The sequence below is a fragment of the Miniopterus schreibersii genome (genome assembly GCF_964146895.1).
Source record: "Miniopterus schreibersii genome assembly, chromosome: 16".
In the NCBI taxonomy this organism is placed as follows: domain Eukaryota; kingdom Metazoa; phylum Chordata; class Mammalia; order Chiroptera; family Miniopteridae; genus Miniopterus; species Miniopterus schreibersii.
The window spans coordinates 23167516-23189571 of record NC_138116.1 but is presented as its reverse complement, the minus strand read 5'-3'; the positions used below and the strand labels follow the sequence as shown (position 1 = coordinate 23189571).

At 55.4% G+C, this 22056-nt stretch overlaps 2 protein-coding genes across 5 annotated transcripts; one reads left to right on the top strand and one right to left on the bottom strand.

Annotated features, from left to right (window-relative positions):
• Positions 1-1021: 1021 nt before the first annotated feature.
• On the top strand, positions 1022-9533 carry PLEKHH3 (pleckstrin homology, MyTH4 and FERM domain containing H3). 4 transcript variants are annotated; one of them, XR_014000512.1, is made up of 13 exons: positions 1022-1699; positions 3597-3652; positions 4010-4089; positions 4178-4369; positions 4457-4614; positions 4726-4846; positions 5601-5907; positions 6491-6698; positions 6929-7065; positions 7370-7502; positions 7704-8137; positions 8464-8655; positions 9186-9533. XR_014000512.1 is itself a non-coding variant. In XM_081161592.1 (13 exons), exons 1-13 carry the CDS (start codon positions 1538-1540, stop codon positions 9360-9362), a joined length of 2382 nt encoding a protein of 793 aa, XP_081017718.1. In that variant the 5' UTR covers positions 1022-1537; the 3' UTR covers positions 9363-9533. The 4 variants fall into 4 exon arrangements, 3 of the variants coding, with proteins under 3 accessions (XP_081017718.1, XP_081017719.1, XP_081017720.1); XM_081161592.1 differs by having other exon boundaries at positions 7704-8162; XM_081161593.1 differs by having other exon boundaries at positions 1450-1699; positions 6929-7056; positions 7704-8162.
• A 931-nt stretch (positions 9534-10464) lies between these two features.
• On the bottom strand, positions 10465-15411 carry LOC308569105 (tubulin gamma-2 chain). Its single transcript, XM_081162530.1, has 11 exons — positions 15099-15411; positions 14697-14809; positions 14346-14513; positions 13963-14031; positions 13533-13612; positions 13045-13171; positions 12063-12149; positions 11798-11947; positions 11233-11385; positions 10988-11149; positions 10465-10862 (listed from the first exon to the last, which is right to left on the bottom strand). Exons 1-11 carry the CDS (start codon positions 15145-15147, stop codon positions 10665-10667), a joined length of 1356 nt encoding a protein of 451 aa, XP_081018656.1. The 5' UTR covers positions 15148-15411; the 3' UTR covers positions 10465-10664.
• Between the last annotated feature and the right edge of the window lie 6645 nt (positions 15412-22056).

Sequence of the window (22056 nt, the reverse complement as noted above, 5' to 3'; positions counted from 1 at the left end):
GCCTGGGGACCTGGGACAAGAAGGGCGTGGCGCGGAGGGGAGGTCTCCAGGGAGGCGCTCGCCTGAGGTCCCCGCCCTGTCCCGCCCCGCCCCAGCTCCGACTAGCCTTCCTTCCCAGAGCCTCGGGCGGCTGAGATCGAACCACAGCCTCCAGGGGCCGTGAACCTCGAAAGGCGCGGAGGTGGCGCCGACCCTCAAAACGTACCACACACCAGCCACTGGGGGCCAACCTGGAACCCTCCGCCGGAGACCGCGGGAATCGCCGCTGAGTCAGCAACGCGCGCGCGTGCCCGCAGTTGCCCTGGCCCCCGGCCCCGTCCGCGGCCCCGCCCCGCCCGCTTAGCGCCTGGGTTAACCCTTTCCTACGCAAAACAGCAGGATATTCACCCAGAGAGGCCTCCACTCTATCCGAAGACAACAGAACTCCCTAGAATCCCAAGTTACTCTCCCCACAGGAGTTCAGTGAGCTATGCGCTCTAAATTCGATTTTATTTCCGGCCTAGGTCTGCAATTCACTTCAAAAAGGAGGTGACTCATGTCCAGGAGCTGGACTTCATCCAGGGGCGGAGGGCCACCGCTAGAGCTGTGCCGGCCACAGGTAGCTAAGGTTCTTTCCTTTCTCAAAGATCCTGAGGCCAGACAGGGGTTCAGAGGGCAGCAGTCGGGACCTTCCTCGATGCCCTACGCCCTTCGTTCTCCAAAAATTCCTCTCAGGAGGGTTTTTCATCTGCAGGTTGGTGAGCCAAGAGTTAAAACCGAGATTGAAGGCGGGCTTCCGTGACGTCACTAGCACTCTGTCCGACCTCAGAGACGAGTGCTTGGCTAACTTCGCACCGCCCCATCCCTCCCAATTCCCTGGCCCCGCCCCGTTGTCACCGAGCCAGAGGCACATGATGCAACCCACCGCCGTTTCAGTAGCCTGATTGGTGGCCGCTCCCGGCGCCAGGCACGGGGATTGGGCAGAGGAGGCTGTGACGAAAATTGGACCCTGCCCTGTAAAGAAGGGAGGAGAGACAGAAGTGGGAAGGGGGGGCGGAGGGAGGGGATTTGGGAGGCGGGGTCCCGGGGCTGTGCTCGCGCCCCTAGCGCGCCAGTCCCGGGGCTGCAGGGAGCGCAACGCGCGCGGCCCGGGCCCCGGCCACCGGACGCTCTACCGGACACGACCCTCTCTGGAGCTTGGACAGCTGCCCACCCTGGACACTGCACCGGACACTGCCCCCCACAGGGCTGGACACTACAACGGACACTACTTCCCAGCTCCGGACATTGCTCCCTCCTTCCACCCGGGCCCTAGACGCTTTTCCCCCTCCCCCTTCGGGGGCAGAGACATCAAGCCCCCCGCAGGCTCTAGCTAGCAACCCCTTGCACCCCAGCGCCAGACGCCGCCTCCTCCCGGTCCCCTTCTCCCTTCCCCTCCGCCCGCCTCATCTCCTCCCCCCGCCATCGGGTCGGAGCACCGCCAGTTTCTCCGACCCCCTGCAGCTCAGCCCCGGCTGCCCGCGCCCCCATCCCCCCCCCCCCCCGGCTGCTCGCCCGGATGCCTCTCCCCGGGGGGTTGTGGTGGCTCCTCTGCTGCCGTCGAGGCTTCACTCTCCTGCACCGGGATTACGGGGACGGCGAGCTTAGCGGGGACGGCGACGACGACGAGGACGACGAAACCTTTGAGCTGCGGACCCCGAGTCCACCGGGCGGCGGGCGGGTAAGTCCCGGGGGCTGGAGCGGTGTCTCAGCCCCTCTCACTACTACCGGCCGTCACGCCGGCTCCCGCTCCAGACTCCAGCGGAGCACCGCGCTCTCGGGTGGCTGGAGAGTGGGTGAGGTCTCGCCCTGGGGTCCGAAGTCCCGGGAGCTCTAGGAGCGCCCTGCTCGGATGTGCCTGTGGGCCTCACGCTGGGTGCTGTCCACCTGCTGGGGGCCCGAGGGAGGGAGGGAGGCGTCACGCGTGGCCCGACCTGGCCCAGCCTCTCCCTTCGCTGCCAGGCCCGCGTCCCATCCCATCTCCTTCCGCCTCCGCCACCGCCGAGGAATGTGGCGAGGCCGGCTGGGCGGCCCGGGCGCCTGGGTCCTCTCTGCGCCCAGGTCGGGCGCGCTGGGGCTATGCGGGAGCTCTCACCCCAGGGACCCGGGCGAGGGGGAGGAGGCACCCTCAGGTTAGGGTGCGTGGCGGGGACCCCACCGAGAGGGAGTTGGGGACCAAGACTCTTGGAGGACTTCTCGTCATTACCCTCAAGACAGAGCTCTTGGCCCTCCCTGGTGAGCCTCCTGGGGAATTCGGAGGGGATGGTGAGGGACACTGGTCTCCCCGATTTTGTCGAATCTCCTCGTGAGGAAACTGAGGCACTATTGGCGTGGGAGAGCTCCATCCCCTGACATCCCCTCTCTGATTCCCTGGCAGACCGGCCACCAGACTCCCCAGCACTGTGGCCTGGGTCAGGCTCCCATCCCCCGCCCAGGGGTCCCCAGCAGGCCCGGTGGCTCCGTGCCCGGGTGGGGCGGGCTGCGCCGCCGGGGCCGGCGCCAGCACCTGGCGGAGGCGGAGGGCGGATAAATATAGAGGGGGGGGGAGGGAAGCAGGGGACTGCGATTAGGGGAATTGGTCTAAGAGTGGTCAGCACCTGCCTACTGCGGTGGTGTGGCCCAGAGCCCCTTTCAGACCCTGCAGAAAATAGGTGAATCTTTGCCTTAGGAATGCACAGGACCCAGGCGTCCCCAAGCGTCTAGACTAGGCAGGGTGTACTCTGTGAATCAGGCCATTGCCTCCCTCATGCTCCACCTCCACCCCCCTCTCCGGAGCTAGGGGACAGGTGTCCCTGGCCCCCCTCCCCCACCTTTCCCTCCTGGCTTTAGCAGTCTGCGGGCAATGGGACGATGGAACAGTTCCTGTCCCACCGGGCTCCGGGATGGGTTTGTGGCCTCTCTCAGACCCCAGTCTACAGTTGAAGTTCTAGGGCATGGGGCGGGGGGGCGCGCGAAATCTACTGCGCATCTCCCCTTGAGAACGTGCTATTCCTCAGCCTGGTCAGCCCTTCTTGAGCCCCAGCAAAGGGACAGGGTCTCTGTTTACATTGAGTCCCAGTGGTGTCTGTGGGAGGGCATAAGAAGCTCTTGGGGAAAGCCGTATGCTGAAGGGATCCCTCTTCCCTTCACTCACCTCTGTGCCTACCCGCGGACCAGTGAAGGGGAAATGAGGGAGAGGGGTGACTTCATAACTGCGGGAGCAAGAAGGGACTTCGCCCACCTCTCCCTTCTAAGGCCCAAAGATTGAAGGGGACTTGCAAGATTCCTCTCTTACATCCCTGTGCAGTTAGCGCTGGAGCTGGTATTAGAACCCAGGTCTCCTGACTCCCTGCCCATTGCTCTTTCCACCCCACCAAACCCCTGATTGCATCTTTGAAGGGTAACGGAGGAGACAAGGCTTTTTAGCTTCAGCTGTTCTGTAGAGTCTGGTGGGAGGGGGTGAGCCCAGGGTTTCAGCTTCCTCCATCACAGTCACGACCCCCCTCCTTGATTCCTCAACCCCTGAGCAGCACCGTCCTGGGGGCAGAAGCCCTGGGCATCCCGAGAGGAGGGCTCTGATACTGAGACTGTTTCCCCAGGGCCCCCTGGATGTGACGCTGACTCAGCCTGTGAGGAGCGCGCCCATCTCAGACAGGTGAGCTCCTCCTCTACGTCCCCTGGTCTGGAGACCCCAGCCGGTTCCTGGGACCTCCATCCTTGCCGCCTCCCCTCTTGCGATTGTGCAATAAGGGAGAGTCCTTATGCCGGACGCTGTGGTTTGGCTGGGGTCCCGAGGGGGCGGTCCGGCTGGGGGCGCCCGGAGGAAGGGGGGGGTCCGGGCTATTTTTGGTGCGAGGTCAGACCGGCCCAGCAGTTCCCACAGCCTGGGGGAGGGGTGCCCAGCCCGGGAGCAGGCACCCCTTGCTGTCTGGGGAACCCCTATTGAGGAGCCCCCTGGAGGCTGGGGCCAGGACCCGCAGCCTTGCCCAACCCTTCGTCCCCTCTGGCCCAGGCTGCAGAGCTGGGAAGAGACACGGAGCCTCATCCCGGAGAAGGGGCCGCTGGAAGACGACACGGATGTCGTCGTGAAAGGTGAGGACCCGCCTCATGCATTCTGGATGTCCCTCAGTCCTACGACTCCTGGGAATAATGTCTTCGCCTGCTGATACCCTCCCCCCAGGTTGGCTGTACCGCGAGCCCCGCGGACGAGGGGCACGGCCCTGGTTGCCCCCGCGTCGGGCCTGGTTCGTGCTCACCCGGGACTCCCTGGACCAGTTCAGCAGCAGCGGGAAGGGGGCACGTCGCCTCGGGAGCCTGGTGCTCACCAGCCTGTGCTCGGTAACCGGCCCGGAGCGCAGGCCCAAGGAGACTGGTGAGACCTTGTGAGGACTCTCCTACCTCCCTGGGCAGTACCCCTAGCTGGCCCTGATTACCCTCCGCGGCCTCTCTTTCCCGCCAGGTCTGTGGTCAGTGACCGTGTCTGGCCGGAAGCACAGCGTCAGGCTCTGCTCCCCGCGTCAGGCTGAAGCAGAGCGCTGGGGGGTGGCGCTGCGCGAAGTGATCGCCTCCAAGGCACCGCTGGAGACCCCCACCCAGCTGCTGCTCAGGGACATTCAGGTAGGAGAGAGGGGACCCCATCGAGAACGAGGAAGGTGGAGGGCCCAGCAGCGTACTGGATTCGTGGGGAGCCCCCTTCTCCATGACTGCGACCCTTTCCCCCCTGTCTAGGAGAGCTGCGGAGACCCAGAGGCCGTGGCCCTCATTTACCGAAGGAACCCGATTCTGAGGCACACCAGTGGGTCCTTGTATGCCCCACTTCTGCCCCTACCCTATGGAGTCAGCGCCCCAGGTGAGTGGTGACAGTGGTCCAATCCCTTGGATGGGGAATCTGAATGTCTCACCTAACAGACATCTAGGAGTCCTCAGGGGACCTACCCAGCCCCTCACTTTTTAAAAAATGAAGCTGAAACCGGAAGCTTACCAGACTGATACCAAAGGTGTAGGGGTGGGAAGCCAGCAGTCACACAAAAAGGCCTCCTTTGACCTTTTCTGACTGCTGGTGTTCCTTCACGAGTTTTACGTCTTCTATTCTTGTACAATAGGCTTAAGATCAGGCCACCCCACCTTTACAAGTGGTGGGAAAGCCACCACTTTAGGAGAAGGTTGCGCCTCACCCAGCTACATTGCTTTCCAAATGGGAGTCGTGACTGGCCCAGGTCCTAAAGCTACAGGATTAAGGGGAGAAGAACCCTGGTTTTCTGACCCCCAGTCCAGCCTGTTTTCTGGCCCATGGAGATGGTGCTCTGTACCCAGTTACAGAATCTGGTTTTAACCTATGTCCTTTAGTCTATCCCTCTACCTTACTAACTCGAAGTGCAGCTTCAGCAGATCCAGGGGGAAGATTCCTGGGAGGCCGGGGGTTGAGTCTGGCTCTGTAGGAACCGTTGTTTTCCCTTCCCTCTTCCTGTCGTCCGTACTCTCCCTTCCTTGCCACCCTCCGTTCCCTTATACTCCCTCTGACCTTCGCTGGTTCAGGCCTTCCTCCCAGGGCTCGGCTCTGTGTCCCCTCTCCAAACCGACCCTGCACCCCCACGCTCCCGCAGGTCCTGGCTACGCACCCTTGCGCGAGGAGGCGGTGCGGCTGTTCCTGGCTCTGCAGGCCCTGGAGGGGGCGCGGCGCCCCGGGCCCCTGATGCAGGGTGTGCTCCAGACCTGCCGGGACCTGCCCGCGCTTCGAGACGAACTCTTCCTGCAGCTGGCTAAGCAGACCTCGGGCCCCGCGGGGCCCCCTGGGCTCCCGGCTTCCCAAGACCCCGCGGCCCTACGGTACTGGCAGCTTCTCACCTGCATGAGCTGTACCTTCCGGCCTGGGGGAGCTGTACGGGGGCATCTCCTGGGACACCTGGAGAGGTGAGAGGGCTGGGGTGGGGTGAGGCCAACGCAAGGGAGCTTTAGAGCTGGGAGACAATGACGGTGCGGGCCTTTCAGAAGGGTTCCGTACCTGGAGAACTTAAACCCAAAGGAGGGAAGGCACTTGCCCAAGGTCAAGGCCGCTGCTAATAGCGCCTTGGTGGGAATGGCAAGATCCCATCTCACTTGCAGGAGGAGAAATTACAAAAAGGTGCCCCCTTTGGGCGGAAGAATAACCCAAAGGGTGCTTTTCCTTGCGGCTGATGCAGCCGGGGCTTTTAGGTTGGACAGCGGAGTGCGGCTCCATTGCCACCCGGAGCAGGATCGGGGAGACTTTGGGAAGTGGGAGGGGCAGTTAGGAGAAAGCTGCGGCGGGGGGGACACGGGACTTAGAAAGTAATTCCGCGCCCTACAGAGCGCCGGGTGTAGATTCAGAAAAGCCCGTCGCTGCCTTCATGGAACTTGGAGTTGGAGGGGAGGGAATCGACGAGACGAAATAAACTATAAAATAAGACTGTGAGAGTGAGGGGGAGAAGGAAAGCCCTCGCTCCGAGCACCGATCTTCGGGTTCTCACTATCCCAGGACCGAGCAGGCGCTCCCGGACTCGGAACTGGCGGAATATGCTCGCTTCATCCGAAAAGCGCTGGGCCGGACGCGAGGCCGAGAGCTGGTGCCCTCGCTGGCTGAGATTTCCGCGCTGAGCCGACGGCAGGAGCTGTTGTGCACCGTGCACTGTCCGGGGGCTGGTGCCTGCCCGGTGGCCATAGACTCCCACACCACGGCGGCGGAGGTAAGACCAGAGAAAGACCCCCTGGAACCCCAGCCTTTCCTCCCAGCTTCCCATGCTCCAGCTCTCCTGGCGCGCGGGCCCCAGGTTTGCCCCGCGTCTGAGATTCATCATTTGGGTGAGGGATATGTGTGTGGCGGGACTGAGAGACCTCCAGTTGGATCAGCCCCTCCAGAAGTCCTGAGAAGACCTCTGTGCCGTCTGACTTTCCCCTCACGCGCTTTCCCCTCCAGGTGGCTCGAGAGCTGGTGGGGCGGCTGGGCTTGGCCCGAAGCCGCAACGCTTTCGCGCTGTACGAGCAGCGAGGCGCCCAGGAGCGAGCCCTGGCTGGGGGGACGCTCGTGGCCGACGTGCTCACCAGGTTTGAGAAGTAAATGTCCAGCCCCAGCCCTGCTCTGCGTTAGCCCACCCTTCTCGAAGCGTCCGTCAGTCCTTAAGCAAACGTATACGAGCGCTTGCTACTTGCCCTGAATAGTGAGGTTTGCTGGTTCTGAGATGGACCCCTGTCCGCCAGCGGTTTGCAGTCCAATTTCAAAGCTGATCTCCGGGGTCCACTTTGCCCAGGCCCTGCCCCGCCCCAGGGCCCCGCCCCAAGTTTGGCCCGGTCCCGCCCCAGGCCTTGGGGGGGCTGGGGGCTGTCACTGAGTCGCTTAGCGCTGGGTTCTCTAATGCAGTGTGGCCGCGGAGGAAGCCGCGCTGGAGGACTCTCCCGACTCCAGTTGGAGACTGTGTCTGCGTCTTCATGGACCTCTGCACCCCGAGGGACTGTCCCCAGACGGTCACGAACTGCCTTTCCTCTTTGAGCAGGTGAGGATTTGTAGCATTCACGCCCCCCAAAAGACCCTGGAGCCTGAACTCCCTTGTTGGGCCATCGCATTTCGGCGTTTCGGCAACCCCGTGGGAGGCTTTAGTCGAACCCATACCTCAGATTCCTCGCCCCGAGGTGTTTTCCTCGCCCCGACGGTACAGCCGCGGCTGCCTCGCTGACGCCCAGTGCCTCCCCCGTAGGCTCACGCTCTGCTGCTGCGCGGCCGGCCTCCCCCGCCCGACGACACGCTGCGCGCCCTGGCGGCGCTGCGCCTGCAGAGCCTGCACCGGGACTTCTCCCCGCGGGCGCCCCTGCCCCGCCTGGACCGCTTGCTGCCGCCTCCCGCCCCACCGCGAGAAGACCCTCCCCGCCTGATCCCCAGGCCTCCCCCCTCCGCCGCCCTGCTGGCCGGGGCAATCTGGAGCTCGGGCCTGGCCAAGAGGCGCGCGGAGCGGGCCCGGCGCGCTGGGGCCGGCCGTACGGCGGGAGGCGCGGCCCGAGAGGGAGGCGGTGGCGCGGGCATGGCAGCTGCTGTGCTGGGCGGCTGGAAGCGTCTGCGGGGCATGGGCCGAGCGGAGGCCATGGCTGCCTACCTGGCTCTGGCGGCGCAGTGTCCAGGTTTCGGCGCTGCTCGGTATGAAGTTCTGGAGCTGAGCACGGTGAGGGGGATTAGGGAGAAGGGGACTCTGGTGGCCCAAGCCCCACACCTTTGCCCCAGAGCCAGAGGCCCCCACTGTGGGGTCATTTCACTCCCTACACCCAGCACAGCTGCCCTTCTCAGACCCCAGGAGTCCCTGGCTCTTGGGCCCTCACTTCTTTGGAGCTTTAGCCCCAACTCCACATATGCATGGTGGATCATAGGGGGACTGGGAAACTTCCTGCTCTCAGCCATCTCTTCCCATCAAAAATAATGCTGCAGGTTCCTCTTTTTGCATCCTGACTATGCCTCTCTGTCCCCAGGAGCCTGGTGGGGGCGCTCCACAGAAGCTATGCCTGGGCCTGGGAGCCAAGGCCATGTCCCTCTCCCGACCCGGTGAGACAGAGCCCATCCATAGTGTCAGCTATGGTCATGTGGCCGCCTGCCAGCTAATGGGCCCCCACACCCTGTCACTGAGGGTGGGAGAGAGCCAGCTCCTCCTGCAGAGTCCCCAGGTGAGTGGGAAGAGGAGTGTGAAAGGAGGAAGGAAGGGAAAGGATGTCCAGAAACATTTATTAAACACTGAGCATGGGCCAGGTACAGCTCTAGGCACTGGTGATCTGGCAGTGATCAAAGACAAGCTCAAGGAGCTTATGTTAGAGTGGGGGAGTCAGACGTGAACAAGATATCAAAGATTATTTAAGATAGTGATAAATGCTACAAAGGAAAGGGTAATGTGACAGGAGGTGACTGGAGGGGGCCATAGCGTCACATAGGATGGTCAGGAAAGTATCCTTTAAAAAGGTGACATTTAAACTAGCCATAGGAAGTTCTGAGGGAACAGCATTCCAGGTAGAGAAGGAACTTAGCTTATTAGAGAAGCACAAAGCATAAAGTGTGATTGGCACGTAGTGAAGGAATGTTGATGAGAAATGAAAGGTTGTAGGGGGCAGCTCATGTAAGGCCTTGGTAAGGAGCCTGGGTAGAGGATGAGACAGGAGAACCCAGTGGCCCCTGTTGTATCCTGACCTCTGCCCTCTCTTAGGTGGAAGAGATCATGCAGCTGGTGAATGCCTACTTGGCTAACCCCTCCCCTGAGAGGCCCTGCAGCAGCCCTCCTCCTTCATGCCAAGACCTGCCAGACACCTCCTCTCCCAGCCAGCACCCGGGCCTGGACGAGCCCCAGGGACAGTCTGGCTGTTTGGGGCAGCTGCAGAAATGAGCCTGCCAAGAGGTCACAACTTCCCTTCCATCTCCAGCCTGGACCTGGACTGCTCTGAGATTTGAGGGAACCATGGACCCTTTTAGCCCTGCAGGGACAGGGCATACCCTACACCCAAGGGTTGCAATGGGTGCAGACAATTTTCTAGATTGTTTCTTAATTTATTTGTAGAAGAAAAGAAAAAAAAAAAACCGGAAAAAAAAAAACCACCTTATTTACACAAACCCTTCCTGTGAGAGTTTGTCAGTGGGACAAGTTGGAGCCCCATAGCTCAGAGCTCCACCCCTGGGGACGCCCACACTCTGGGCTTTTACCAGCACTAAGGGGAGTCTGGACACCACAGGGCTCCACCCTCCTTGACTGTCTGGATTTAACCTCCTCCTGGCCAGTTGGCTACCATTGGGTGGTGGGTGGGGTACACAAGGGGGCAACTGTGGAAGCTGGCAGTTACTTATACTCTTCTCCATTGAGTGGCATAGAGGTGGCCTACTTCCCCTGAGGCCAGAGGGCAGTGAGTCATCAGAACTAGTACTACCCAGTTCTTATCCTCGTGTCTAGCTTATAGGGGGCCTGGTTGGATCCATCTTTGGTGTGCCTGGAATGGAGAGAAGCCTGGGGCAGGATTAGACCCAGGAACTTCTTTGGCACAGATAAAGAGCTTGTCAGGATGGGCTCAGCCCTACTCCTGAGTTCTGTTCCTGTTTTATGGGGTTGATTTCCTGAGGATCTGATATCCTTGGGCAGTGAGAATCCAGAGTCCCAGCTTTCCTGACCTGCTCAAAATGCTGGCCCTCCTTCAGTAGTCCCCATTGCCTCATCCCTGAGTAGAGGAGGCTGGGGCAACATTGATCCACCTGGGGTAGGAGTTAGGCATGGAGGAGACAGCAGACTTCAGTAATCAATCCTCTGTAGTCTTGAGAGTAGAGCTAACTCCAGTAAACAGCCTAGTTCTAGGCAGAGGATGTCAAGGGAAATAGTAGACACACTAAGACCTGGTAAAAAGCTAGGGCAGGTAAAGGTCACCTTACCAACACATGCCTGGACACTGGGAGGTGTGATGGAGGGGCCTTCACCATCCCTACAGTCACAGACCAAACCCTGATTATATTTACAACCAAGCTTTATTATTTTATTAGATGTAAACAAGCATATTAAGGGTTAGGGCATAAGAGGCAGGGAACAGGGTTAGGTCCTGGGCTGGAGATGAACCTAAAAGAGTTGCTGGTAAGGGGAATTTGAGTCAGACGGACCAGGCATGATGGAAACGGTGCTTACTATCCAGGGGGAGTGGTGGGGAGGAAGTCACTGCTCCTGGGTGCCCCAGGAGATGTAGTCTGGCCGCGTGGCGGCATGGTACTCATCAATGAGCTCCTGCACAACCTCCCTGGACCTGTCCAGCTCATCAAAGTTCTCCTTGAAGATGTCCTCCTTGCGGAACTGCTCCAGGAAGGCCTCCCGCTTCCGAAGCTTGTCGTACTGCTGGCAAGAACTTTCAAAGAGCTGAAAGAGATAGAAATCTCCATGACCGGAGCCAGTGCAGGATAGGGAGGTTGGAATAGACCGGGGGAATGATGAAGGGGCTAGTGGAACAGAGTGGCCAAAGAAGACCAGGAGACTAGCCTTACCGAGGAGATGCTGGTGTGGTTGGCCATCATGAGGCCACTGACCCGATGCGCAGAGGGCAGGTAGGGAGACTTTCTCGACAGGGCCACTTGGATGCTGGCTGGGCCCCAGGGGATAAAGTTGGCCAACTTCCGTTCCCGGATCCTCTGCAGGCTCTTGTGGACCTAGGGTGGGCACAGGGGTGGTGGTGGTGGCCTCTCCTCTACCCTTGCAGGTTTCAGGGGTGGAGTGAAGGGGCCTCACCTACCTGAGTGGGATCCACCTCCCCCTGGATGATGTTGAGGATGGCGATGTAGCAGTGGTTGGTCTGGCGATCCCGGCCAGTGGACACCATTACATTCTTGGGCTGCAGCAGCCGCCTCATGACATCCAGGACTGTGGTCTTCCTCACGCTGGCCACCTGAGGGGACAGTGGGCTACAGGGATCAGGCCAGCACTCGGGGCACAGTCCACAGATGCATGGGCAGAGAAGACAGGCAACACATGTCCTGCACCAGACTTGGGGCAGTATGGCCTCTTTGGGGAGTGTCTTTAGATTCAGGTCTATACTGAGCCTCTGCTGTGGGATCAGGAATCTTAACCATCCTCAGCTCAGCAAACTCATGCCCCTGTGCAGGAGCATAAGTAGATCCCATTCGGCCCAGGCCCTGCAGAGAGCCAAAGGCAGGGGACAGAGGAGAGCAAGGAAGTTGTATAGTCTGTGCCAGTCCCTGAGCACAGAGCCTCCTGGGGCAGCAGGGAGAAGAGAAAGGCGGGGTTAGAGCCTCTGGGCCCAGGGCAGTTGGGCCTGGGACACTGAGGGCCGCTCTTACCGACTGGTCCGTGGTGAGGGGGGTGTAACCAGTCATGAGGAAATGGAGCCGTGGTGTGGGAATGAGTGAGGCGATGAGGCCAATGAGGTCGTTGTTCATGTAGCCAGGGTAGCGCAGGGTGGTGGTGCTGGCTGACATGATGGTGGACACCTGGGGACAGGGATGCCAGGTCATGGGTCTTGGCCCGGTTGGGGGTGCTCCCTTCCCCAGACAGCATTCCAGTAGGGAAGGGTTTTAGTCCAAGAGTCCAGGAGTGATGGCTCACCAGCTGGTTGATCTGGGAGAAGGATGGGTTCTGGATGTGTAGGCGGTCTGTGGCGATGCGGTTCAGGGCTGTGTTGTCCAGCACTACCTGGGGGGACAGAAGAGGGTCATGGCACCTTTTAGAGGAGAAAGGGGGCAGAGAAATAAGTTATTAGCTTATCCCTCCTCTAAATTCCCAAACCAGGAAGTGTGTAATTTAAAAAGAATGTACTGTGTCTGGGGCATGAGACACTTTTCTACCATCCAGTGCAGTAAACAAATATTTGATTATCCCTATGTGCCATGTACTGTGCCTGGCTCTGGAGATACCAAAGAGAGTAAAAAGGCATGGTCTTTCCCCTCACCAGGTCTACAGTCTAGTGGAAGAGACTGACATTAAATATTAAGCAACAGAAAAGCCCGAGACAGTCTGGCTAAGTGGTTAGAGCATCAACCCATGGACTGAAGGGTCCCGGGTTTGATTCTGGCCAAGGGTACATACCTTGGTTGCAGGCTTGATCCCTGGCCCTGGTCAGGGCACGTGCGGGAGGCAACCAATTGATGTTTCTCTCTCACATTGATGTTTCTTTCTCTCTCTCCCCCTTCCACTCTCTCTGAAAAAGCAATGAAAAAATATTCTCGGGTGAGGGTTAAAAAAACACACACACAAAAAAAACAACAACAAATCAACAGAAAAGTATAATTACAGTCTGAAATATGCACAAAGGCATTTGACCTTGACTGAGTGGTCAGGAAGGTTTATGCTAAGAGAGTGACCTTTGCGCTAAAAATTTAAGCATGAGTAGGCATTAAATAGGCTAAGCGGGGACATATGGGGGACTGTAAGCAACTTGGGATCACGTCCTTATTTCACAATTTGAGCCACCAGGTATGGATTTGCTGGTCATCTGTTCTCTTGGCTGGGGCTCAGAAAGGGCAGGTGTATGTGTCTCACTGCACTGGGAGGTGGACCCAAGCCCCCTCTTTCTTCCTCTTATGCTCACCACACAGTCTGCATTCTGGGTCAGCCTCTTGAGTGTGAGCAGTGAGTTGTAGGGCTGGACCACCACATCACTCATCTCGTCCTGGTTGGGAAACACTGAGTATGTCTGTACCAGCTTCTTGGGGTATCTGGGAGTGATGAAGAGGGAAAGGGGAAGGTAGCACAGTGAACTGAAGGACTCCCATCACTGCCCACTTCTGTCTTCTCGAGGGATAACGGGCCATTTCTTTCCAAGTGCCACCAAACTCTTATACAAAAGAGTAGAGGGCAGAACTGAGTCTCAAGAGCACTGGAGCCAAAAAGGATAAGATTAAAGCATCAAACCCTGTAGATCCCCTCCTCTCTCTAGGTAAACAGCCCTCCCAGGAGTTACTGTTTCCAACATGTTCCCTGGGTGGCCAGGCACTGTTCCTACCTATGACTCAAAGGGCTAGTTGCAGGCCTTCCGGTCCAAGAGAAAAAATGCCCTCTCCCCAAACACAGGCTTACCTGTCATTCAATCGCTCCAGGAGGTAGGAGCCCAGGCCAGAACCCGTCCCCCCAGCAATGGAGTGACACAGCACAAAGCCCTGCATGGGGAGGGATGGAGAGGCAGTCTCCAGGGATCTGGGGAGAGACTTCAGGCTTGTCTCATTCCCCACTCTCAACACACTCATGCCTCAAGCCTTCCTCTGTGTCCATCCAGGCTGAGGCTCGTGGGAAGGATGACTCATACCTAAGAGACTGATGCCATCCAGATTAGGATCTCCTTGAGGACAAGGACTGTACCTCATTTACCTCAATATCTCACATCTGATGCTCAATAAATGAGTTTTGATTTGAATTGTCCCTATCACACCACCTGTTCAGGCTACCTCCTGACATTTCCCAAACACATTTCAGCCTTTTTTTTTTCTTCTTCAGTGGGGCAGAACCTCACCTCCAGGCTGTCACTTCCATCTGCTTCTCGGTCTATGATGTCAAAAATATCTTCATGGATTTTCTCACCCTGCACAGAGACGGGGGGAGGGAGGGTCAGGATGAAGATTTTGGAAAGCATCTCTTTTCAGCACCCAAAATTCTACCTAGGGACACTGCTGCCACCCTCAAGCAAAGACTCAGCTGTGGCCCTCAACCCAGAAAAGCTACTTTGCAAATGATTTGCACAGTTTGCATAAACCTCTCCCTGGCTGTCCCTCTGGTCAGGGTATCCCTTTGTCTCCTATTTATTGTTAATCTGATCTAGTTAGATCCCCAGGCTGCTTGAGCCTGCTTTGCCTAAGGTGGGAACATCAAGGGTTTCTGGGATGGCCACCTGAATACCTGGGAGAATCCACTGGCCCAGTTGTTGCCAGCTCCTCCTCCATGCTCGGACAGGTAAATATTCTCTGGGTTGTAGAGCTTGGCATAGGGGGAGTTGAGGATGGAGTGGATCACCCGGGGCTCCAGGTCCAGCAATACAGCCCTGGGGATGTAGTGCTCATCGTCTGCCTGTGAAGGGGAGTCCAGGAGGGAGCCCACTCAGCTAAGGCTCAGTCCTCTGGCCTCCCAACTTTGGCTCCTGCCTGCCCTCCCTCCTCAAGCCAGCAGCCCTGGCCCCTCTGCCCAGTGGGGTTTCCCAGTACCAGGCCGTTACCCTTTCCTTCAAGGCCCCGGCCAAGTCACTGGGAGCACCTGGTAGAAAAAGACGTCCTTGCGGTCAGTGCCCTCGGTGGCGAATTCTTCCACGATGCCCTCGGGGCTGATACCATGCTCTGCGCACAGTTGTTTCCAGAACTCGAACCCAACTGGGGGATGGGGAGAGATGCTGGGTCTGCTAGAGTCATAAGGCCTCAGAAGCCCAGGGGTTAGGCACATAGACTGTCACACTCAGAGACTAGATCCAACACCCCTGGTCTGGGAGCCTTCAGAGCCCAGGGCTAGAGGCGCAGCTCTAGGTCTGGGGCTCGTTTATCATGCGCAGTAGGGCAGGGGGGTCATGGGAGGGAAAAGGCAACAGGATGATGCCAAGCACTTGAGTGGGACCCGAAGGGGCAGAACCGGACACTGGAGGGGGCCCGGCGCACGCTCGCTCACTCTGGTTGCCGCACTGGCCCAGCTGCAAGGTGATGATCTCCCGGGGCATCGCTCTGCAGACGCGGTCGCGCCAGCCCGGCCGGGCGGGAGTCACGGCGCAGACGGAAGCCTGGCAGCCGGACACGCAGGACGTGGGGAGCGCGCGCTCTCTCGGTCTCTGGACGCGGGTGCTCGGTCTGCGCGTGTGCAGTGCAGGTCTCCCGGCGGCCGGCTGGCCAGGATGCCCAACCTGGGCATCATTAACCCCAGGACACTTGCAGCTGGAATTCGGCACAGGCGCAGAGTGAGGCCACGCCCCCCGCCGCTCGCTCCCCGCTCCGCGCCTGCGCAGTGAGGCTCCGCTGGAGGGGACGCGAGGGAGGCGCGCGGGGCGGGAGGCCCAGGTGTGCGGCGTCAGCTGCTCTGTGCAGATAGTTCAGCGTCTCTGCTAGATGGGGGGGCTGGATTCAAGCCAATTTTCTTTCTTTTTAATTTCTACTCTTAAGTTAAATCGCCCTAACATGAAATTTACCATTTTAATCATTTTAAAATGTATGAGTCAATGACATAAAGTACATTCACTGTATTCTGTAACCGTCACCACCATTCATGTCCAGAACTTTGTCACCTTTCCAAACTGAAACACTGTACCCATTAAACAATAGCGCACCCACCCCCCCATCACCATTCTACTTTCTGCCTCTATGATTTTTGACTACTCTAGGTATCTCATGTAAGTGAGATCATACAATACAGTATTTGTCCTTTTGTGTCTGGCTTATTTCGCTTACCATAATGTCTCAGGGTTACTCCGTGTTGGATCATGTGTCAAAATTTCATTCCTTTTTAAAGCTGTATAATATTCCATTGTATGTATGTACATTTTGAGTTTATCCATTCATCTGTCAATAAACACTGAGGTTGCTCCCACATATTAGCTATTATGAATAATTCTGTTCTGAACATGGGTGTACAAGTATCTGAGTCTCTGCTTTCAATTCTCCTGGTCTACACTCAGAAGTAAAATTGCTGGACCATATGGTAATTTCATGTTTAATTTTTTGAGGAATTGCCATACCATTTTCCACAGTGCTGCACCATTTTATATTCCCACCAGCAAGGCACAGGGGTTCCACTTTCTCCACATCCTTGTCAATGCTTGCTACTTTCTGTTTTTTGGTGTTTATTTATCTATTTTAATAATAGTTGTCTTAATGAGTGTGAAGTGGTATCTCATTGTGTTTTCTATCTTATTTTAAATTACAAAAAATTTTAAACATACAAGCATGATTTTGTATTTTTACTATATATTTTTGTTTTGAAATTATATATTAATAGTATCAGAGTGTAATATCCTTTTGTAATCTGCTTTTTCCACCCTACATTGGAGTTTTGTAATTTAGCAATGTTGGTGTATGTAGACTTATTTCATTTCTTTTAACTGCTTTATAGTATTTCATCAGATGAATAAACCAATTTATTCTGCTTCCACACAGGGGCAATTTGATTGTTTCCACTTATCCTCTACTACAATGAAAGAGTACAGGACTTGTTCACTTGTGAGTATGAAGGAAGATATTTTCCCCTAGATGGTTGTATCAATTTACACTCTGAACAGCAATAGAGTTTTTCATTTCCCTACACCTGCATCCACCCTTGGGTTATCAGATCTTAACGTTTGTCAACCCCAGGACTGCCCAGTGGAGTCTCCTGGTTGTGATTTCCATTTATGATCACAAGTGGAATTAATCCGATTTTCTCTCATTAGTGACCTTTTGAAATTGCCCATTTTCTTTTCTTTTTTTCTTATGTATTTTTTTGAGGTGGGGAGAGAAACATCGATTTGTTGTTCCGCTTATTTATGCATTCATTGGTTGACTCTTGTTTGTGTCCTGACCCGGGATGGCACATAGAGACAACGCTCTAACCAACTGAGCTACCGAGAAATAAATGTTTCTATTTATGGAGACAAAGTGATCTATCTTTTCCTTATGTTTTGCACGTGATAAGGAACCTTCCCCTGTCCCAGCGTCATAAAGCTGTCTTCTATGCCTTTTTCCGAAAGTCCCATCGTGGTTTCCCTTGTTCCCTGGAGGTCTTTAATTCATCTGGAACTTATTTGGAGGCCTGCCTGCTGCAAGATAGGGATCTACTTTATCTTTTCCATATGGACGGACAATTGTCTCCGCCCCAATTATTGAAGTGTCGTCTCCCCCATCCCCGAAGCATCCCGAGCCCCCGCCCCGACGCGGGCCCGCCTCTGGCTGCCCTTCCGCTCTGCCGGGCTCTGTCTGTCCCCGTCTGGCTGGCTTTCTCCCGGAGCCGCTGCAGAGCCAAGAGTCATGCTCAGACGAGGCTTTTTTTTTTTTTTTTTTTTGGTTTTCTTTTCTCTGTCTCTTTTTAAGAGAACTCGGCCGCCTTCCAGCGCCCGCCGCCAGGAATCCTCCGGGCTTCTTTCGAAGGCTCCGGCTCGCCCCACTCCCGCCCCTTCCCGGGCCGCGGCTCAGTTTCCCTGCCCCTCACCCACCCCGGCCGCCCAGGCCGCTTCCTCCGGTTCTTGCCGGGCTGTCGGAAGATCTCCAGCGGCCCCGGGGAGGACAGGCCGCTTCGCCCTTTCGGGGAGGGTCTGGCTGCTCCCTTTGAAGTCTGAGGGTGGGCTGGGCGCTCCGCGGTTAGCCTCGGGCCTCCCTTCCCCCTCCCCCCTCTCCCCTCCCCCCTCCCCTCTTCCCCTCCCCTCCCCTCCTCTCCCCTCCCCTCCCCTCCCCTCCCCTCCCCTCCCCTCCCCTCCCTCCCCGCCGGAGCCGCTCCCCCGGGGCCAGCTTCTCCCGAGGCTGTGCGGGGCCCTCTCAGAGTCCGCCCAGGTGGGAGAAAGGCCTCAGGGGTGAGAGTAAACTTCCCAGCCCCCCCCCCGCCCCCCCCCTCCTCATGAGTCTGGACCAGCTGTTTGCTTTCTGGAGAATAATAAACTGTAAGCAGTTTATGAACACTTGTGAAACAGAGTTGCATTTCAGCCTTTTCTTAGGCTTAGTAACAGTGCCGTGCTCCTCCTCATAGTTTCCCAGAAGTGGGAAAACAGCCTCCAAATCCCAGTTTATAGGCAAACAGGTCAGAACTTGTGAATGGATCTGAGCTGGAGAAGTTGCAGTTAAGTTTCCTCTGCGAAGCCGTCTCTAACAAGCTGCAGGCTGCTCCCAGTCTGTGGACACGGGCTGGAAGCAGACGCTTAGGTACATTAGGAGGCTGAACATGAATGCTCCTGGTCACTAGCAGAGCGTGTTTTCCATTTCTGCTGAGAAATGACCAGGTCGTATCTGTTGAATGAGATGAGCACTTAGCACCATGCCAGACTCATAGACAACCCTCAACACATATTAGCCGTAGTTATCACCAGATGCTGTTGGAACAGCTTGGCCGCTCTTACAGAGAAAGGCTCTTATGCAGAGTTAAAAGCAAAATGAGTGGTTGCTTTAAATAAATTTTTAAAAATGAAAGCCTAATTCTTTGTCATGATCCTGCAGATACGGTTTCAGATCTAACTTTATGGAGGTTTAGCACAAAGCCCAGCAGGTTCATGATCTTACTCATGGGTGTCAGATCCAGGGTCTCGAGGTCATTACCCATGACCTGATTATTGAGTGTTGAGTTTAATTTGCTTGACTCCATGTTCTCTGATCCAGGTTATGATAATGTACTGGGATGTGGTATTCCTTTGTCTGAGGCCTTGGTCTGCCTCTAACATAAATGTAGCATTTGTAAACTAACAAGTTGATTAAATGGCCTTGAGCCTTTATTTGACATTCTAGGTTGAAAAAACATTATTTTGGCTGCACCATCCTTTCTGGCCTTTGCTGGACACCTGGCCTGCAGTATCTTAGGAGCGCAAGTATGTTGGGGCGGTAAAGGAGGCAGAGGGGTGAGGTAGGGAAATGAGGGTGTGTCTCAGCAACTGGAAGGAAGAGAGCTAGTTAGAGCAGCTTTAGAACTTGAGACTCCAGGGAGTTTTAACTTTCAAAACGAAGCCCAGGAAAAAATTCAGACAATGAAGGCAAAGAGCTTAAGGTCTTTACTTGAAGAAAGTTATGCTAAATTCACATTTTGGTTTTGAAGTAGAACAAAACGGGGCTATTTTGTTCTGTATTGTTTTCTCAAGGAATAGAAAAAAAGGAAATAAGCCTAAAAGTAATCCTGTTTGTGGTCTTTGCTCATTCTTTCATTTTTTTATTATGCACCTCTTTACTATGCAGAGCACCCTAATAGGAGCTGGAGAAGCAGAGGTAACAGACCCAAGTGCCCAAGGCCTTGTGGAGGAGACACACAGCATGGTTAGCAGAGTACAGAGTAGAGCTTAGCTTGGGGCTGGGGCAGGGAGCAGCCAGAGAACTGGGGAAGACTTATTGGAGGAGGTGGTGCCTGGCCTAGTCTTGAATGTCTGGTGGGAATTGGCCAGTGGGGAAAATGCAGAGGGATACAAATCAGTAAGAGAACCAGCATTCAGAAAAAGATGGGTAAAGGGAATAAACAGTTCATGATAAATTAAAAAATATAAAAAGATGCTCAGTCTTACTGGGAACGTAGTATGTTAGGAACACTGCTTTTTAGAACGTAGGAGAGGCTTCCATGTTGAAATACTGAAGGGATAGAGAGGGGATTTTGAGAGTCAAGGTCCCTGAGGATGCTGGAGCTATTCAGATGCAGGGCTCAGGTGGAGGGATTAATACAGGAAGGAAACTTTTCCCACGATAAAAGGGAGGAAAGGATGAGTGTAGATAAAAATAAGTGTTTTAATGGGGTGGGAGTGGGGGCAGGAAGTTGAGGGGGATTCTGCCTGATGGCTTCTATTTTCACCGTGAAGTGGGAGTGAAGTTATCTGCTGAGAGTGAGAATGAAAGGGGAGGTGATAAAGGTAGGGAACAGAAGAGAGGACAAGGACAAGGACTACCAGCCCAGTGGGTGGAGAGGGGTGGGGCCCTTAGAGGCCATCGGGTGGTCCTGGCAGCAGTCTGTGTGGGTGTGAGTGTAGGAGTCTGGGCAGAAAGTCAGCTAGAGCCAGGGCTGGAATTGACCAGGAGGCTGGGGTGAAGATCAGGAATGAAGGAAAGATGGGCCAGATTGTCCAAGCTGCGCGGGGAAGAGCGGGAAGCTAGAAGGGCTGATGACTTGGGGGAGTGAAGGCAACGTTAGGAACAGGAATGGGGCAATGGGGATGAGAGAGGGGAGGTGCAGGAACTGGTGATACGAGAGTGAACCAGTCAAGTTTAAGGAGTAGTTGGGGGACAGCAGTTGCTGAGGTCTGTCCATAGAGTGTGGGTGACAAGCAGAGACATAGTAAAGGGCATTGGAGGTGAGAAGGTCGAGGAGCAGCCAGCCCAGTCAGGACCATCCTTATGGATGCCAGTTATCTAGGGTGAAGAATGTAGAAGAGTGACTTGGAAGTAGGTAGATCATTGGAACACATAGTATAGTGGGTAATGTGCTTCAGAGGAGGAGGGCTTTCTCAGTAAGGGAAATGGTAATTGTTTAAAAGTATCAGTAAGGAGATAAAAGAATGTCTACCCACCCATGCTCCTGCTGTGTAGCCATGGCTTAAAAAAAACACACCAACAAAACAAAACAAAAACCCCACAAAAAACTAGCCTTTGTTAAAGAGGAGAGAATCATGCAATTTTGGACCAGACAGGATCTTGTCCAGTGGTTTCCAACCCCAGAAGACAGTTTCCTTCCATGCCCCATCCCAACCAGGGGGCATCTACAAACTAGCAGAGGCTCGACTGGTATTATCACAGTGCTGGGGGTGGATGATACCGGCATTTGGCACCTAGAGAGCAGAGATGCTAAATGTCCTGCAATGTGCAGGATAGTTCCATACGGTGATGAATTGTCCTGCCCCAGATGCCAATAGTACATCTCATGCACTTTATGGGTGAATGAGGAGACTAGGGTTCAGAGAGCTGAGATGTATACTTATATTTTGGAGCTTCTGTAGTCTTGATGTTATATTAAGATCTGTGTCTATGTGTGAGGTCACTGTGGTAGACAATGTTGGTTACAGAATCCAACCCCCTTTCCCTAGCCACCTCCATTGATTCTGGCCAGTGGGTTGTAAGAAGTCATGGAGTGAAACTCCTGGGAAAACTTTTTCAAAAGGGCAAGTGTGTAGCCAGATGTCCTCTTTGCTCTGCTCTCTTCCTTCTGCTTGGAACTTGGTTCAGCAGCCACCTTGTGCTCATCACTACAAAAGCCACACATTAGAGACGGTGGAACACAGAGAAACGCCCGGTGTCCTTGGATGGCTTCCTAATAAGTATCTCAACTTTGGACTGCCCACCTCTGGATTAACCTAGCGAGAGAAAAACAAACTATTTGTTTAAGCTACTCTTAATTAGATGTTCTGTTAATTATAGCTGAGAGCTTGTCTGCCTGATGGAATCATAGGGCCAGTCATTAACAGAGCTGAGGCCAAACCCAGATTTTCTCTCTCATAATTTAATATTCTTTCCTTGACAGCAGTGGTTCTCAAAGCATCAGCATCGCCCGGGGAACTTGTTAGAAATGCAGAATTTCCTACCCCACCTTAGACCTCCTAAATCAGGACCCTGGAGGTGGGGCCCAACAATCTGGTTTAATAAGCCCTCGAGGTATTCTCATGCACCAAAATTAGGGAGCCACTGCTCTCTTGCCACTTCTTCCAGTAGGGTCCTGGGCCCACCCGCAGCAGCAATATCACCTGGAGGCTTGTTGAAAATATACTATCTCAGGTCCCGCCACAGACCTACAGAATCAGAGTCTGCCTTTTCAGGGGATCCCTGGGTTGTTTGTATTTGTGGTAAAGTTTAAGGAGCACTGCTCTATAGTATGCTTAGCTGAGTCTTTTTAGTTCTCTTATTGAAGAAGAGCGCTGAGAAGATATGTGGTTGACCAGGCTGAAATTACACACTCAGGATTCAGCTGTGCCCTCCACAGAGCAAAACCTAAGCACTTA